Source organism: Prunus avium, chromosome 1 (assembly GCF_965620075.1).
Source record: "Prunus avium chromosome 1, drPruAviu1.hap1.1, whole genome shotgun sequence".
In the NCBI taxonomy this organism is placed as follows: Eukaryota; Viridiplantae; Streptophyta; class Magnoliopsida; order Rosales; family Rosaceae; genus Prunus; species Prunus avium.
Genome location: NC_142284.1, coordinates 60,354,731 through 60,372,335, shown reverse-complemented (window position 1 = coordinate 60,372,335; position 17,605 = coordinate 60,354,731). Strand labels below are relative to the sequence as shown.

At 36.5% G+C, this 17,605-nt stretch overlaps 3 protein-coding genes and 1 non-coding gene across 4 annotated transcripts; 1 reads left to right on the top strand and 3 right to left on the bottom strand.

Moving 5' to 3' along the window:
* Positions 1 to 1,611: 1,611 nt before the first annotated feature.
* On the bottom strand, positions 1,612 to 4,243 carry LOC110764852 (WAT1-related protein At1g25270-like). The gene is made up of 7 exons (XM_021967891.2): positions 4,053 to 4,243; positions 3,708 to 3,770; positions 3,331 to 3,447; positions 2,984 to 3,239; positions 2,660 to 2,818; positions 2,177 to 2,328; positions 1,612 to 2,032 (listed from the first exon to the last, which is right to left on the bottom strand). Exons 1-7 carry the CDS (start codon positions 4,241 to 4,243, stop codon positions 1,840 to 1,842), a joined length of 1,131 nt encoding a protein of 376 aa, XP_021823583.2. The 3' UTR covers positions 1,612 to 1,839.
* A 4,027-nt stretch (positions 4,244 to 8,270) lies between these two features.
* Positions 8,271 to 11,694, bottom strand: LOC110764853 (WAT1-related protein At1g25270-like). Its single transcript, XM_021967892.2, has 7 exons — positions 11,446 to 11,694; positions 11,261 to 11,323; positions 10,997 to 11,113; positions 10,478 to 10,739; positions 9,572 to 9,736; positions 9,270 to 9,421; positions 8,271 to 8,566 (listed from the first exon to the last, which is right to left on the bottom strand). Exons 1-7 carry the CDS (start codon positions 11,652 to 11,654, stop codon positions 8,368 to 8,370), a joined length of 1,167 nt encoding a protein of 388 aa, XP_021823584.2. The 5' UTR covers positions 11,655 to 11,694; the 3' UTR covers positions 8,271 to 8,367.
* A 446-nt stretch (positions 11,695 to 12,140) lies between these two features.
* Positions 12,141 to 12,222, top strand: TRNAS-UGA (transfer RNA serine (anticodon UGA)). Its single transcript has one exon. It is a non-coding gene; the product is annotated as a tRNA-Ser (tRNA).
* A 1,779-nt stretch (positions 12,223 to 14,001) lies between these two features.
* Positions 14,002 to 17,366, bottom strand: LOC110764865 (WAT1-related protein At1g68170-like). The gene is made up of 7 exons (XM_021967907.2): positions 17,024 to 17,366; positions 16,590 to 16,652; positions 15,921 to 16,037; positions 15,479 to 15,743; positions 14,918 to 15,076; positions 14,623 to 14,774; positions 14,002 to 14,425 (listed from the first exon to the last, which is right to left on the bottom strand). Exons 1-7 carry the CDS (start codon positions 17,221 to 17,223, stop codon positions 14,203 to 14,205), a joined length of 1,179 nt encoding a protein of 392 aa, XP_021823599.2. The 5' UTR covers positions 17,224 to 17,366; the 3' UTR covers positions 14,002 to 14,202.
* Positions 17,367 to 17,605: the final 239 nt, after the last annotated feature.

The following is a 17,605-nucleotide window of genomic DNA, read 5'->3' as shown; positions in this document are numbered from 1 at the left end:
TCGTTTTATTTTTCATTCAAACGTGAACATTCTCATCACTTCTCTCTCCATCTCTCTCTCACAATTTGTGAATTCTCTCTAACAGTTATCGAGAGCTCCAGTTCCTCGTTCGCTAGAAGACTATTGCTGGAGCCCCTATTGCTTCGAAGCTGAATTCTCAGTGACATTCCAAAAGTGCGATTCTCTAAAACCCTAACCTCCAATGCTTGATTATGAGTTTTCTTGTAGCTTTGAGCTGATTTGGATTCTGGATTTCCTTATCTTGATTTTATTGTGGTTATTTTTGTAGATTCCATGTGAATGTTTGATTTTATTTGATTGAATTTGGTTTCCAATTTGCATGTTTGATTTGATTTGATTGAATCTAGATTTCATGTGTATTTCTAATTTGATTTTGATTGAATTTAATCAAAATCAGCCTAGGTTAGGGTTTGTTGAGTTTTATAAAGTACAAAATTGGACTTCAACGTAGGATTAATTATGGGTATACGATTAGTATGATTAGAGCTTTGTAGTATGACACACTTAATTAACAACATTAGTTGACAATATGATGTGGCAGCTGATGTGGGTATGCCACCTCAATTATAGGCAGATGTGAAAATATAAATGAATAGAGAGAAAATAGACACTACAAAAAAAAAAAGTGGTAATAGTCACCATTATTTGGTTTTTGTCACCAAATGTCACCAAATAATGATGACTGTTGCCACATTTTTTTGTTTTTGTTTTTTTTGTTGTGGTAGTGAGAGTGGTGAATTTAACTAAAATTTAAATTCAGTATATAATAATTTAAAAAAAGAAAGAATTTAGATTGTCATTTTAGTTTTAACCTCATTCGTTGATAGTGGACTAATCCAAAGGTGTGGAACTTGTGTCAAAATTTGTGTAAAAAACAAAGTGCCACCAATTTGTTCCCATTTATTCCCTAAAAACATTGTGGATATTTATTGATATTATTCCCTAAGTGGGGAAAATAAATCATGTTGTCCACTACCGTAGTATTCTATAATTTATTCTCCTATTGTGGATTGTGCAGGCAGTGTGCTTGCCAAGGAAAGGGAGATTTTAACACAGAATTTCATATGCACGGATAACTATTCCTAATCTATTTGAGTTAAGCTCCTTGATAATTTCTCAGTTAAAGATGCATATGTTTGAGTTTTAAACTTCTCATCGGATCTAACAAAAACTCCAAATGGGGATAGTTGGGCGAAATTTAGAAATGGTCTATATGGTTTATCTACAAGTCAATGTATGTCTTAAGACATTTGTTTTCCCTAAGAGACAAGTGGCCACATAAACTGTGTCTAATTACTTGGTGGCCACTGGATGGTCTGTAGCCAATGTTATTTTGCAGACACAAATGTATAGTATCTGTGGCTATTAAGTAACAAAAAGCCCACCATTTTCATGCACATGGCCTTCTGATATGTGGTTTTTGCTTCATTTTTCTAGTAGTGTCATGTGGTTTTAATTTTGTTAAAATAATACCACTGATTTTTGTTTGTTACCAATTTTAGTCAAATCTCAAAATATGTTGAGAATGTACACTGAAAAAAATTAGAATTTATTTGAAGTTGAAAACATACATGAAGGGATTGAAAGCGGTCTCAAGTTCAAAGACCCTGTAACAAATTTTAAATTGGAGGGACAATGTGGTTGAGTTCTATGTTATATTTCTTTGTCTGGGGAGAGAGTGAAAAGACTTTACCATCCAGAGACATTGGTGTAACTTCCCATATATGTGTAATATTCATTTCCCTTCGTCAAATTGCCAAAAAGAGGAAGACATATATATCTTCATCCTATAGTTTAAAACGAGACTTGACTAAGGCTTCACGTCCTCTCAACCATTTCCTTCTCAGAATTCACATCTCCCCGAATAGATGTAACGACTTGGATTGGTTGAGAATTGGATTCATATTTGAGACTTGTTTGGGATTCTAATTGAGTCATCTTCTGCAATTCCTTACTCTTACCCCACAACACCGCGTATAATCCACTCACAATCATCAGTCCTCCTAGTATGCTGACATTTGCAGATACAAAGTATAAATATTCAGCTTTTGGTAAATGAAAATTGAGTTAACTACAGAAGAGGAGGATCATTTATGAAAAGCCCAAAGGTAAAGATATATTCAAAATCTCCAAGGCAACAATAGATATGTCATACCTTCCGAGGTGCAACTTTTCATCCAGTAACAAAGACCCTGCAAGTGCAACCATCACAAGCAAGAGAGGCTGAAAAACTGCAACCAACAATGGCCCTCCCTTCTTTACAACCCATGCAATTAGGGTCACAGCAAGTCCTGAGTTAAGAACTCCCTAAACAAAATTTCAAATAGAAATAGAATCTGAGAGGCTTACAACTGAAATAATTAATTATCTTTAGTGTGTCGTCCAATGATCTCATGTGAAATCAATCATATAAATGATATTCTAGATTCTTTTGTGATTGTAAGAACATGTGAGCGGGTGTTACGAATCCATCCAAATTATAGCATGCGTACCATCATTAGTACAATATGCTGGGTTTCTGGTTCAAGTAACATGTTATCATCCAGGTAGATTCGTAATACCATGTCGGCATGCTGCCAAAGAAAACTTTCTGGCATTGACCTAAAAAATTGCAAAACTGCTAGTTTTCAATATTTACCGAATAAGAAACTGCAAGAAGTCTAATATCCCAGCCCAACTTCCACTGGTTCCAATCCCTCTCCACGCAGAGGGCAAACACTACGGATTGAATTGATCCCATCAGGGACATCAGAGCCGTACTTGAGTAAGGGTAAGGGAATCTCTTGTTTAGTTTTCCCTGCACTGATAAATTGAAATAAATACATAACCAACAAATAATGAAGAGAAATAAAAACACTCAAGTAAAGGTGCCAAATGAAAGAAAAAACAATGTTTGAAGAAGATTGATAACAATAATTATGATAAAGCAGTTAATAAATAAAACAATATAAAAAACTAAAACCTGAATTATCAACCAAATAGCATAGGACACACAGCTACCCAAAGAAACCATGGAGCCCAACAAAAGACTTCCAGAACTTTTGTGTGATATTGATGCCTCATGGCTATTTGGCTGGCTGTGAAGATCAAAACGTGTAGACCAGATGTTAATCTCTATGCCTTTGTAGAAGGTGAAGAGCATAGCCCCTCCTATCCCCATAACTGTTCCCACAACTTTTGCTTTCCCTGCATTAGTGTCTATGGCCAACTTCTCCATTCTGAAACATGAAAGTTATAAATTTAAGCACAGTGAAAATTCATTAAATTTTATGCAGATCATTAATAAAAGGTGCCCTGCAAATACATTACCTGAAAAATATGGCCAGAATAAAAGTAATGGCTGGGACAAGATTATACATGGCCACTGCATATGTTGCTGATGTTAAGGCTATGCTCTCGATATATAAATTTTGAGACAGTGAACCCCTGAAATAAATAATGTGTACTTAATTACTGGAGATATGAATCCCACACAAATTTCTTGTGAATTGGTATCAATTTAAAATGTAAAGAATTAATTAACTTTGAGACAACATGATCACTGTTAAAAAATGTATTTTGCAGTGAAGACATTTGTATCACATAAGAAGGATTAATTAAACTGCAAAACCAAAAGTACTTAGAGTGGTCATGATCGAAGATTTAAATAATTTGCACTAAAGACAAGAAGAAGAACACTTAATTACCCAAATAGCCCACAGAGAAAAGCTTGAAACAGTACCATCCATGTAAGTTTTGTTCTGCAGTCCCTGTAGATTGATAATAATTATATATTAATTGCCATGTGTAATGAGGAAAAATCAACATAAAAGGCTGGGACCAACGGCTACACCCCTGAATTTACACCCCCCACTGGAGTAAAAAACATATTTACACCCTCCGGAGGTAAAAAGGGGATGTAAAAGTGGCTTTACACCCCCGAATTTACACCCCCCACTGTGGATGCTCTTATAACTCGAGTGAATAAGAGCATTTACACTACATCATATGAGACAAATACAAGAGATAAAGACAGAGGCAGCAGTATTAACCTTTCAAATACGAGAGCCAAGGGAAGCATAAAGGCAGCAGCAAACATCATACGGTAGGCAATAAGAATCGTAAAATTCATGCCATCGTCAGCCACTAGTTTGTACAAGATATTCATCCCCGCAAACAAAATCTGAACCAGCACCATTACCATCACAGGCTTCATCCCATCTGCCACTTTATAGTTCTGCATTTTTTCCATCAAATTGATGACACTATTTGCCATCAATATTTTGATTGTCGAGTTGAGAGAGGTAAGAAAGAACGATGGCTTTTGCTGTATTTATAGTGTTTATGGTTTAGGGCAGGTCTAAAAACTAATGAAAACGATAGGAGGATCAACTAGTTCACATGCTCTGCTCTCAAGTGTGTTGTGATTTCTTTGTTTAATATTTATTTATTTTATTTTATTTGTTTTATTTTTTACGTTGTTATAGCATATACCAGTAGAACCACTCACAACCTGAGCCCTGATGGCGGTTGCATCCAGGATTTTAATTGGGATCTCTTGTGATTCATGATTTGTGGCCCAATCAGGATTTTAATTTGCTTTTCAGGTACTGGCACTTTCTGCTTGAGATATTTTGCCTCACACGTTGAGATCAACAAAAGTTGAGTCATTTACAATAACACCTCTTAGGTTTCAAATATTACGCGTTTCAAATTGTTTTCACAAAACTCATTTTTGTTGATTGCATGTGCAAAACTTGATGGTTTCAATAAAAATAAAAAAACTTGTGTACATAAAAAAATCAACCTCAATGAATGTATGTACAATTTAATCTCAAAGGCTAACTTTGTTATTTGAATATTTTTTTAAATAAAATTATCATTGGAAATCAACGGAAAGAGATTTTATGAAAAAATTTAAAACCTCAGGGGGGCTTCGTGGAAAAATAAAAAACATGAGAGGATATTAGTGTAAATAGTTCTAAAAAATTAGACATTAATTGGAAGATGCTAAAATAGCCACCACACTTATAGAAATCAAAATACTAAATTTAGTAGGGAAAAATAAAGAAAAAAGTCTTCTGTTCTCTTAAAAAAAAAAAAAGAAAAAAAAAAGAAAAGTAAGGTATGTTTTGTAGAAAAAGAAAATAAATGACAGCCTCCCAACAGTTTATAAAGAGGCAATCAAACTCAGTCAGATTCGTATGAAGCAACACCACCAGACAGACATATTGACATTGAGCAGGTTGACTCCCATTTATTTAGGATCATGTTTTTTGCACCGTTTTAAATTGCTTCAGTTGTGCCTAGTATTTAGGATTTCATTTATTTATTTATGTACAAGTCAATTGAAAAACCAAGCCTTTCGAAAATCATCGGTGTATATTCTAATCATCAGTATATATTATCCTCACACTTGCAATTAATAATAAAGGCTGATGTTTTGGGTTCTAGTTTTTCCATTTAGTACTGTGTTGTTTCCTTTGGTGCCTAGTGGCTTAGGTGTTGCCTCCTGTTGGTTGTCCTCCTTGCAGCACATTCTTTTTCTTGAATACACTTCCAAAGGCCAAAAAGAATGGATGCCTTTCACACCCAAAAGAAAATTTTATAACAAAGAAAAGAAACGGATGCCTTGACATTGAAGACCTGAGAAATCGAGGAACGGATATCCAAGCCCTTTCGACAACAACTGAAAAAGGAGAGGGTAAGAGGACCGAGATTTAGAGCTGGCAAACGGGTCGTTTTAGCGGGTTCCGGGTCGTTAACGGGTCAACCCGTTTTCTTAACGGGTTGACACGAACACGACCCGCACATATTCGCGAATAACACGACACGACCCGTTATGACTAATGGGTCATTTTTCATCCGTTTCACCCGCTTCACCCGCTTAACCCGTTTCACCCATTTAAAAAATAAACAATATTTTTGCTGGAATTATTAAATAAAAACACCTCAACTTAGAGATATAATACAAATAAAGCTGAAATCCTTAAATAAGTCTTCCACATTACACATTGGCAAACAAAAAAACTCTTAGACAACATGAGTTTCAAATTAATCTCAATTGCTTCTAGGGCTTGACTCTTTATCTTCCACATTTGCAGTACTTGTATCCCCACCCATTGAAACACCAATAGACTCCTCATCTGTGAGTCTCATAGCTTCGGTACTCTCTGTAACATCCATAAGCTTCAAAAGAAAAAAAAAAGGACATAAATTCAATATCAATTACAGTAATATAAAACTCACGGATGGAGTGTTTCAAGAATCAAAATAATAGCCTAGTGTGCAGCAAATCAATCATTATCATACCCATTGAATATCCAATAAACTATCTTTCAGCAACTATCTTTTGCTGTTTCCGTATGGATATTGTTTTACCTCTTTTCAAGTTGCAATTGTTTGGTTTTTTTAAGTAGCAAGTCTTCATCTAAACCAATAAATAAATCAAACAAAGAAAATAGGAAAGTAGAAATTAATAGTGCTGCAAGTTGACAAAATAGGTAGAAGCCACTAAACTAGTAAAGGATTGGATTGATCGGTTGGTGTTTTATTATATTTCCCAATTTCTATGAATCAATGAATCTTAACCTGAGCCTACTTTGCTAAGAGAAAGACAGAGAAGGAAAAGACAGACGGCATAAAAGAAAGCAACCGTTCCAACTCAATTTCATACCTTTTTTCGTTGGAGAAGAGGAAAGGTAGTTGATGTTGATCCTTGATCGTTTGGTTTGGATCTATGGAGAAAAAGAGAGAACTTTTTTTTCTCTTGAGAGAAAGACAGAGAGCGGTGTGAGGAGGAGGAATAACAAAATTGAAGCTTCCTTTCAAGTTCAACCTAGGTTAATTTTATAACAAAAATTACAAAAATGCCCTTGCTCTTAACGGGTTAACGGGTGATTCGCAAAAAATACTGACACGACCCGTTAGCTTAACGAGTGACTAACGGGTCCACCCGTTTTCAACCCGACCCATTAAGCTCGACCCAAATACTGTTATTTTCGTGCGAATTCGTGTCGTGTTAACGGGTCGTGTCCGATATTGCCGGGTCTACCGAGATTAATTTAGGGTATTATTAAACGGACTCTAAAATTAACTGAGTATATCCTAATATTTAATTCAAAATGTAAAATTAACTATGTACACCCTATTTAACTACCAAAAATACCCTTGATACACCCCTAATACGCTCTATCACACAACACTAGATTTGAAAAGGATCAAAGAACTTGAGGCTTATTTAAACAAAATAAATTTCGGATAATTTCAGAGTGCAAAGAAAGAAGGTAATGGAATGGAAGTTGTTGCATATAGAGAAGAGTGTGATGATGAGGACGACTCAGGTCGTGATAGTGATCTTCATTCCATTGAATTAAACACATGAACAATACCAACACGAGCTACAAGCGGAGTTATGCTTGTGGAGATGATACTGAATATGATTCAAAAAGGACTTCAGTTGATAAACAATTTAAAGGAAGAAGATCTCTCTTTGAAAAAATTCAGTGGGAAAGCATATGCATAAACAAAAATTCCAATGGAGTTGATCCGATATGCCACATCAGCACTTAACGCCACATCAGACATGCCACGTCAGCACTTAACGGCAAAATCATAGCCAAGGAATGAGCTGACCAACCTCACACGTGCAGGGTGGGGGATTGGGGAGAGGAAATGACATGTCCAGCCGCTCGGGTTGGGGGATCGTGGAGGGGGAATAAGTTGTCCAACCACACGGGTTGGGGCATAATATAATCTTACTGAACTAGTTGGTCATACGTGTGTAGACAGCCCCCAAAGAGCAATGCATCATGACACACTGTCCAAAACGTATATGTGTGCCCTTATGGAGTTAGCAGAAGAAGTGTATGTAAAACAATTGAGGGGATACGAAACGAAAGGAGCAGAATAAAAAATGTGCAAGCTTCAAAAGGCCTTATATGGCCTAAAGCAAGGACCGCATGCATGGAATAGTAAGATTGACAGGTAACTTCAGTAAACTGGCTTTCAAAGCGACCCAAGTGAACCATATTCATATGTAAAAAATGAAGGTGTAGATCACTTGTTGGTTTGCCTGTACATGAAATCTTATCTATACAGGTATAATAAGTATAGAAATGGTCCAAAGATTCAAAGAAGCAATAATGCAAGAGTATGAGATGACAGATTCAGGTTCAACAAATTTGCATCCCCTCAAGAAAATGTATCTTCAAACCTGCTTTCAGCAGATGATAAATTATCAGATTAAGTTAGTCCAACTCCTCCATTAATTAATTCATAGGTACAAACGAAGCACACAATTTGAAACCCAGAGGGTCCTGTTGAATCCCATTATGTGTTTATTTGGTTATAATAACTTGCCAAACCTCAATTTGTTGTTCGAGTAGCGTCCGTAGGAGCATTTGAGATGGAAAGTGCATTAGGCGCGACATTTGTATTGTTGTTGTCACATCTTAACTGATCTTGAAACCTTATTGATGGTAGTTGAGTCATCATCTTCATCTCTTTGTTTTTACCCCACAGCACCATGTATAACCCACACACAATTAGCATTCCTCCTAATATGCTGCAAAGCATAAGCAATATATACAGACGTTAGTAGAACTTTTTTTTAAAGGGACACTAAAACTACTCTAATTAATCTACGGGAGGGGATCCAAACTCGGAGAAAGGGATGCGAACCCGATGCAACAGGACAGGCACACTGCCCTAGTCATATGATCTAACCCACATTGTTAGTATAACTAGATCTCATGTAATAGCTAGCTCATGTTCCTTAACTTATAGACTTACATGTTTTTCGCTCAGGATTATTTCCTCTATTATACAATTACCCAGAATAACAAGACTGAAATAAAAATTTATATAATAATATTGTGGAGAAGGTCACTTGTGTGCCTATATATTATGATAGGAGTTCTATATTTGCACTCGTCCATAAGGATTAATGTATGTGTTTTTAATTCCATTGATTTATTTTTGACCTATATCCTAATTATAAGTCTAATTCTAACTTCATTTCCCCACCCTCCATTCGAGATAACTCACAACGGAGAAATCCAACTTTTGACCTATATCATGTATCTTAATTCTAACTCATTTCCCCACCCTCTCTATTCGGGCTAACTCCAACAGTTAAGACCACGCCACTATAATAAAGAGACTGCCTATTTATATAAGTGAGTCCCGCATCTATTAGAGTTGTGGTATCAAAATATTACACCCTTCATTGAATAAGTAAACCAAAGGAATAGAGAAACCATGTATACCTTCCGAGGTATAACTTTTCATGCAGAAACAAAGACCCAGAAAGGGCTACCAGCAAAAAGCAAAGTGGGTTAAAAATCGACACAAACAATGGGCCCCGCATCTGAACACACCATGCAATTACAGTAAATACAAGTCCGGTGGTCACGACCCCCTACATCACACAACACAAAGTACACACAATATATATTAAACAATATTTAGCTGTTGCTAATGCCAAGAGGATGAATTGATAAATTAAATATAATTAATATGTAATTAACTTCCATATTAAAGATTTTTAATCTGAAATTAGATCATATACCGCATATACAGCAGTAAGAAGTTTGATGTCCCAACCCAGCTTCCATTGGCTCCAATCCCTCCCCCTGCATAGTGCAAAAGCTACGGACTGAATTGATGCCATTAAAGACATCAGAGCGGTGTTTGAGTAATGGCATTGGCTAGGGTATGTCTTGCTCATTTTCGCCTGTATATACGAAATTATCAAAACACAAACTTAACAAAACAACGGGATTAGACGGAAAGTTTCAGAGAAATGGGTCAGTGACCCACTACTAGCAACATTGTCCCTAACTTAACGACCTGCATTTTCGGCAGGTGTGGGGTTTTATACAAAAGTCATTGGATTAGATGAAAAGTTTCCGATGTGGAACTTCATATTCTTCAACAATCCCCACATGCCACTCTATTTCAAGGTGGCCAGTCTCAACCGCTGGTTTGTTGTGGCACCATGAACTTGACCGGTTTCCTCGATTCAGTACGATTTAGTATTGAATTTTGCAAAATTATATCAAAAAGGACTAAACCGGCCAAATCAGACCGATGTAGAAGTTGGACTACTCCCCCCTTACCAATTGGTTTTGAAGTGGAACCTCAACTTCCTTCAATATTATTATAATTTAAATATCGACCACATATTTAGACAAAAATCAATTTGCTCAACAATCTAATCTTTCCCAGACAGTCTCACAAATATGCATTTCCAACACTATCAATTTGCTCAACAATATTAATTGAATTTGTGGGAAACACACCTGAAATATCCTAAACCCTGAAATACCAACCAAATAGATGCTTATGTCAATTGAATCTCGAACACATCTTTAGATAAAAATAAACTTAATCCACGATCCAGATTTTATTTTGCCAAACAGTCTTGCAAAAATGCATTATCCCTTCATATTAATTGAATATGTGGGAAACGAACCTGAAATACCAACCACAATGCAAAGGATGTGCTAGACCCGAGTGCCAAGAAGGAGCCCAACAATTGACTGCCAGTGTTTCTATGTGATGACGCCACGTGGCTGTTTTGATGGGTATAGTCATGTAAAAGGTTGACATGTTTTGACCAGATGGCAATTTCTTTCCCTTTGTAAAACGTGAAGACCATTGTCCCTCCTATTCCCACAAGTGTCCCCACAGCCTTTGCCCTCCCTGCATGCGTTCCAAGTGCCAACCTCTCCAACCTGCATTATTATTGCCCGCATAATTCAAATTATAGTCAAATTAAAGCTGGAAAAATGATTTTTTTTTCCTAAGTTAGGAAGGGAGAAGGGTTTCTTCACACGCAACTTATCAAGATGCACGCACATTATCATAGTGTATAGAGATTCGAATATAAAACTACTGGTATGTAGAAAACATTTTTCACTGGATTAGACCCGATTGGGCTGGAAAAATTATTTTATTTTTAGGTATTAAAGTCTATTCTATATAGAATTACCTGAAACATATTGCTATAACGAAGGTGATGGCTGGAACAAGATTAGTGATGGCCGTAGCAGATGTCGTTGATGTTAAGGCTACGCTCTGTACGTAAAAATTTTGTGATATTGTTGCCCTGAAATATATATATTATATGTGAGAAATAAAATTGAACTTGTACACTTTTTTTACAGCTAAATTGAAATACATCAAAAATCATCGAATTGAATTCTGAGAAATGCTTTCACAAAGCTAGGTTTTTAGTAATTTGGACCACACTTACCCCAATAATCCTGAGATAAAAGCCTGAAAGAGTATAGCTAATGTAAGTTTCGGCCTGCTCTTCCTATGGATTATGAAATAACCATGAGTGATGGGTCAAAGGATGGCCTTCAACTTGGGTAAATAAATTAAATGCAAAAAGAAAAAGAACTTTAACTTGGAAGAAATTCAATTAAATTAATGAACCTTTCAATTATAAGAGCAGCAGGAACCATAAGGGCCGCAGAAAACATGTTCCTATAGGCAACAAGGACAGTCAAATTCATTCCAACTTCTGTTGTCATCTTGTAAAATATATTCATCCCTGTATATGCCGCCTGAACCAGCAACATCATCATCACTGGCTTCAACCCCTCTACTAGGCTACTGCTACAGAAAATGTGCTTCTCTCTCATTATCTCTGCCAGAGAGAGAGAGAGAGAGAGAGAGAGAGAGAGAGAGAGAGAGGTTTTAATGATTTGTTTGGGGTTAGTGAGAAGCAGCTAGCTGTGTTGTGTTGGCCTTATAATCATTTACATTTTATTTCTTGGTTTCAGAAGCAGAAAAGCATTTACATATTATTTCTTGGTCTTACGTTACGTTAATTATCTGGCGATTTCGACACACCTGTAGGTTTGAGAGACCATGCAACTCAACTCCTTCCCACAAGATTTACACGTGCAGGGTGCTGATGATCATAATCAACAAATTCAGCGGTTGTTACTTCTGGTAACAATTCTCTGGTTTTTAGTGGGAGGTTTAAAGCTTTCCATGGATTCTTGTTGTGAAGGGAACATTTTGCCAATTTCTCCGTTTCCTTGATAAGGAGAACCAAATAAGGGAAATACAAGTTTTGCGATCTTAAGGCACGTATTATAAGGGAAATACAAGCTAACACGAGTGTCGATATGTCCGAGTGGTTAAGGAGACAGACTTGAAATCTGTTGGGCTTCGCCCGCGCAGGTTCGAACCCTGCTGTCGACGTTTTCGGTAGAAACCTTTTTTCATTTTGCCCTCTAATTTTTATTAATAAAATATTAGGAAACACCAATATTAATTAAGCATGTGTAAAATGTGCTGCACCAATATTAATTAAGCATGTGTAGAATGTGCTTTATACTTGTTCAGTTTCATCAATAAATATTATCGCTTTTTTTTTAAAAAAAAAATTTTAAAATTTTTTAAATAAAGTTTAAGGTTTCTTTCTGAAGTGTAAACTTGCTTTGCAAAACACTTAATACCGAAAAAGAATAAATAGAAAAAAGCCATTATAATACATTCATTACTAGTGTATGAAAGTAACGTAGACAAAATGTAAAATGTGACTAATGACATTATAATAACATTAATTACTAGTATTGGAAAATGCAAAGTAGAGACTCTCTCCTTCATCAACTTTTGTGTTTTGTTTAGAAAAATGAAACATTACATTATAATAGTATATTACAACAGAAATTTTCATTTCACATTAGTACACGTATCTCTCTCTCTCTCTCAAAAGAAGCTAATCTATGTCTTGAGCTTGACGGATGTTTTTTCTTTCTTTTTATCTGGAAGGCTTTGTTGGGCTTTGTTTGCAAAACCATGTGCCATTCCATGTCACAGATTACTCAAAGGATGATGGGAAGCCTTATTCTCATCCACAACAATTCCGAAGCATTGTTGTAGGAGCTCTGTAATACCTCACATTCACCAGGCCAGATTTTGCTTTCTCAATGAATCAAGCTTATCAATTTACACACAATCTCATGGAATCAAATGTTGCTGTTAAGAGTGTTAATGGTTCATATCATCACTGTAAGCCGAGCCTTTCAGAGAGCACCACATGGCCACAAGAGACCAGATCGCCTTTGTACCGACCCAACCAAATTGACCACCCCGGGTGTCAATAAAAGGCCTCCTAGCCGAACTTGTCAGGAGATACCGTGTGAACCTGTGGTCGGGCACTCATACACCGACCCGACCACTGAGATGTCGTGTGACCAGAGACACATGCATTGATGTTATGACATGACCAGACCCTTGTCAAGTCAGTCACTTCATGCGCCTAATGCTAGCATGGTGATGAAGAGAGATCATTTAATGTGCTTCACTTCCAAGTTAGGTGTCGCCTTGCCACTTGATCCCTGATAACCAGCATGGTGACGGAGAGGGATCATTTAATGCGCTTCACATCCAAGCCAAGTGTCGCCTTGCTACTTAATCCTTAGTAACCAGCATGGTGATGAGGGCCAATAGTTGCTCTCCAATCCCACCATTGGGAAAGGAGAAAGATAAAGATCTCTTTTTTGGGAAGACTGAATGAGAGATGATCTCTCCTTCTGGGACAAAGGAAATAAATATTCTCATCTTGAAACTCTCCATCCCTCTCTCCACTCTAAAAACACTTCTAACTTAGCCATTGAAGGGGGTTCAACTGGGATCAACCCAGTCTGCCCTTATTTTGATAGTTGCTTGAAGTGTGCAGGTCACCTCCAGAGAGCAACTTACCCACACATTCAGGGATACACCCTAACCTTGACCCAAGTCAAGGCCACAAGCACAACGAGGACCCCCAGCTTACAAAGAGAATCTTGAGGTATTTGAAAGGCACCATTGATTTTGGAATTCCTTTTCAGCCAGGGTAGCATTGTTCTTAACTAAATGGATTGGAGTTGCACATAGGCCCAAAACTTAGCATGATTAGTCACTATGCTGTTAGGAACAGAATATAATTCATTGGTTAATCAGTTACCCTTACACACATAAAATATCCCAATATCATTTGTATAAAAATATTTAACATACATATATTTATAACCTCCCCAAAAATTTACTTGAAGGGGATGGATCTATATACAATATCTTATATACACGGAACAATACCAAAACTCCCAAATATTTGGGTAATTGGAATTGGGATACCTACAAAAGCATTACAATAATTAACATTTTTGTTATCACATTATTGTAGCTGGGTTTTCTTCAAATCCTCCTTTCTTCTACAGTATTTGGAGCATTATTATTTGTTAGGCCCTCATTGTTGCTGCTCATGCCATTAGGCATTATAACAATATCAATTGATCCAGAATCTTGATGATGAAAGCTTGCAGAGGGCGCCACTGATTGACTCATCTTGTTTATTTCTTTGCCCTTACCCCACAGCACAGCATATAAGCCGAACACTATCAGTACTGCTCCTAACACACTGTTATTTGCAAATTAAACAAATAATTAATAATTAAATTCAAATGCAAGCAAAGCCCCAAACGTATATACATATTTCTCGTTCATTACTTTTATTGTTTTACGACGTCAATTCATGATAAATTTTCAGAATCTCAAGGTCGGCCCTAGTTGAGAGATCGATCAATCAGTTCTATAAAAAAGTGGTATATATTATACCTTCCAAGGTGCAGCTTCTCGTCCAATACCAAAGACCCAACAATGGCAACAAGCACCAACATAAGAGGGTTGAAAACAGATACAAACAAGGGGCCTCTCATGCGTATGCACAAAGCAATACATGTCACACTTAGCCCAGTGGCCACAACTCCCTACATAAAAAAAAGTCATGAGCATAGCCATATTCAATTATTATTAATTGACTACATATAAGATCAAATCGCAATATTTCTAGATGAGGGTGATGGAAATTTAAGAACAACAAATAGTAGAAGAAAGCTTAGGGTGGTAATACCGCGTATGCCACTGTGAGAAGCCTAATATTCCAACCTAATTTCCATTGGCTCCAGTCCCTCTCCATGATGAGGGCAAATCCAACGGCCTGGATTGACCCCATTGCCGACATTAGAGCAGAGCTTGAATAGTGGCAAGGGTACTTTTCCCCCATTTTAGTCTGTTGCACAAACAGAAACAAATTTATAAATTAAAAAAAAAACTAAATATATATTACTCTAATGTGATCAAAATATATATTACTAATAAGAATTTCAAGGGCACTGAGCTTTGGCAGTGTCATGGCCGGATAGGGAGGAATGAAAAGGGGGTTTTTCTTTTTTCTCTCTAGGGCATGTTTAGGAATGCTTTTGTAAGGACTAAAAGTGTTTTCTAACAATCAAAAGCACTTCTAATTGAGTTTGACACAACAATTTTAAAGTGCTTATGAGTCATGAAAACGATCTCTGTACTTTCAAATATTTTTCTAAAAGAAGCTCTTGAATTTTTAACAAAAATTTCAACAGTCTTCTAATAAAAGCGCTTATGAATATACCCCTAAATTTGTATGTGAATGTGTCACCTGAATAATGAGCCATAAAGCGAAGCCAAAACAGCTCCCCAGGGACAGTAGGCAGCCCAATAGTCGATTACCGGCGTCTGCATGAGCTGATGCTGCCAAGTGGTTGATTTGTTGCTGACTACTATGCAAAAGGTCAACATGTGTAGACCAGATGTTGATCTCCATACCTTTGTAAAATGTCAGAACCATCGCTCCACCAATTCCCATTAATGTTCCCAACACCTTTGCCTTCCCTGCTATGCTTCTTAAATTCAGTCTCTCCAACCTATATAACCAAAGCAAACCAATCACAATTCATCAATTTATGCAGAGAGTTAAAACAACATTTACTTCAACACTAGAAATCTTAGATAGGTTCGATTTCCACTTCCTTTAATATTATTTGTATGAAAAATTTATTAATATAAAATCCTTAATGAAACCAAACACAACATAAATTTACCTGCAGGTGATGGCGAAGATGAAAGTTAAGGCTGGGATGAGTTGGGCTATGGCAGAAGCAAATGTTGCAGATGTCAAGGCTAAGCTTTGAATGTACAAATTTTGTGACAATGATCCCCTGCATTAATATTGAACCTTTTTAGCTATATCTTTTTTCATTTGGGTCAACAACTGTACATGTTGCTTTTTGAAAGCCTAGAAGATAACAAGAGTCACGTAAAAAGTTGTGGACATGCGTACTTCAGAGATTGCAATGGCCACAGTTGGCTTCTATTTCTAGTGGACTATCAACTGTAAGCACTAATATATCTCCACATGCACAATACAAAAAAAAAAAAAAAAAAAAAAAAAATATATATATATATATAGTTATTCTCTTATTTGGTTGTCCACATATTATTATTGTGGGGATGCCACTGTAAATATGGAGGAAAGCAGAGAGGAGTAATAGAAAATATATGACGTCCACATAATAATAACGTCCAGACGTCGATAAAGGAGAATTTCTGTATTTAAGTTATTCTTTCACCTGGATGTCATAAATATATGCTTTATACTATTTCTATAAAAATAAAAGTAAAAATTTTCTTCATATAATTATAACCCAGAACAAAATAATTTTGGTAATAAAGATTGAAGAAACACAATTGCACAGGGAAAAGTTGCTTACCCAAACAAGCCAGACAAAAATCCTTGCAAGAGCACCATCCATGTGAGCTTTGGCCTGGCTTTCCTGCATGTAAATAAAACAAATTTAACACCAATTGGTTTGAAACATGTAAGTGGTCAATGTGGCAATATGTCAAAAGGTAGCACTTAGGATTTGATTTCCTTTTCCCTTTCTTTTCTTTTCTTTTCTTTCTTATTTTCCCAGAGTGTTTTTGTAAAGGAAACTTCTCTGGTGTGTATATGATGAACTCATTGAATGTTCTGAAAGATATTACTGAAACCACGTCATCAACAGAGCATGCATGATGCAATTAGGGAAAGCTCTAGCAAATATGACATTATTGAATATTTCTTCGTTCTGAAAAACGCAAAAGATGGAAATAACTTTTAATTTATTCTTATATCTAAGAAGAGAAATGCAATATTAATATTCACCTTTCAATGATATGAGCAATAGGAAGGAGGAAGGCGGTTGCAAAAATGAAGCGATATGCAACAATAATCCTTGAGTTCATTCCATCATTAGTCGCCAGTTTGTAGAAAATATTAACCCCAGCAAATGAAAACTGAACCGCCACCATTAACAACACTGGCTTCATGTCATGCAAAGCATCACAAATCTCATGAACCCCCATCACCAAACACACTGGAGAGAGAGAGAGAGTGAGAGTGAGAGAGAGAGAGTGAGAGAGAGGTTTGAGTGATAAAAGAGAGAAATTGAGGAGTGAATTGGGCTGACTGTATTTGAGGTTTTAAAGCTCTGTGGCTCTGGCTTCTGTGGGAGCTCCCCACGTCACCACCTACGTACCACATGGAGGCCTATATATTCAACTAGCTAACTACAAAATCTGAGGCCGAAAGGAAACAGCTACATACAGAAAGAATTTGTGCAGCAAATTACTAGAATAATCCTAGCCTACATACAGAAAGAAGTTGTAGCCAACTTTGCATCTAGAATAACCCACTATACATGTAACTTTCTGAGAAACTACCGACCAAAAAAACTAACAAAAAAAT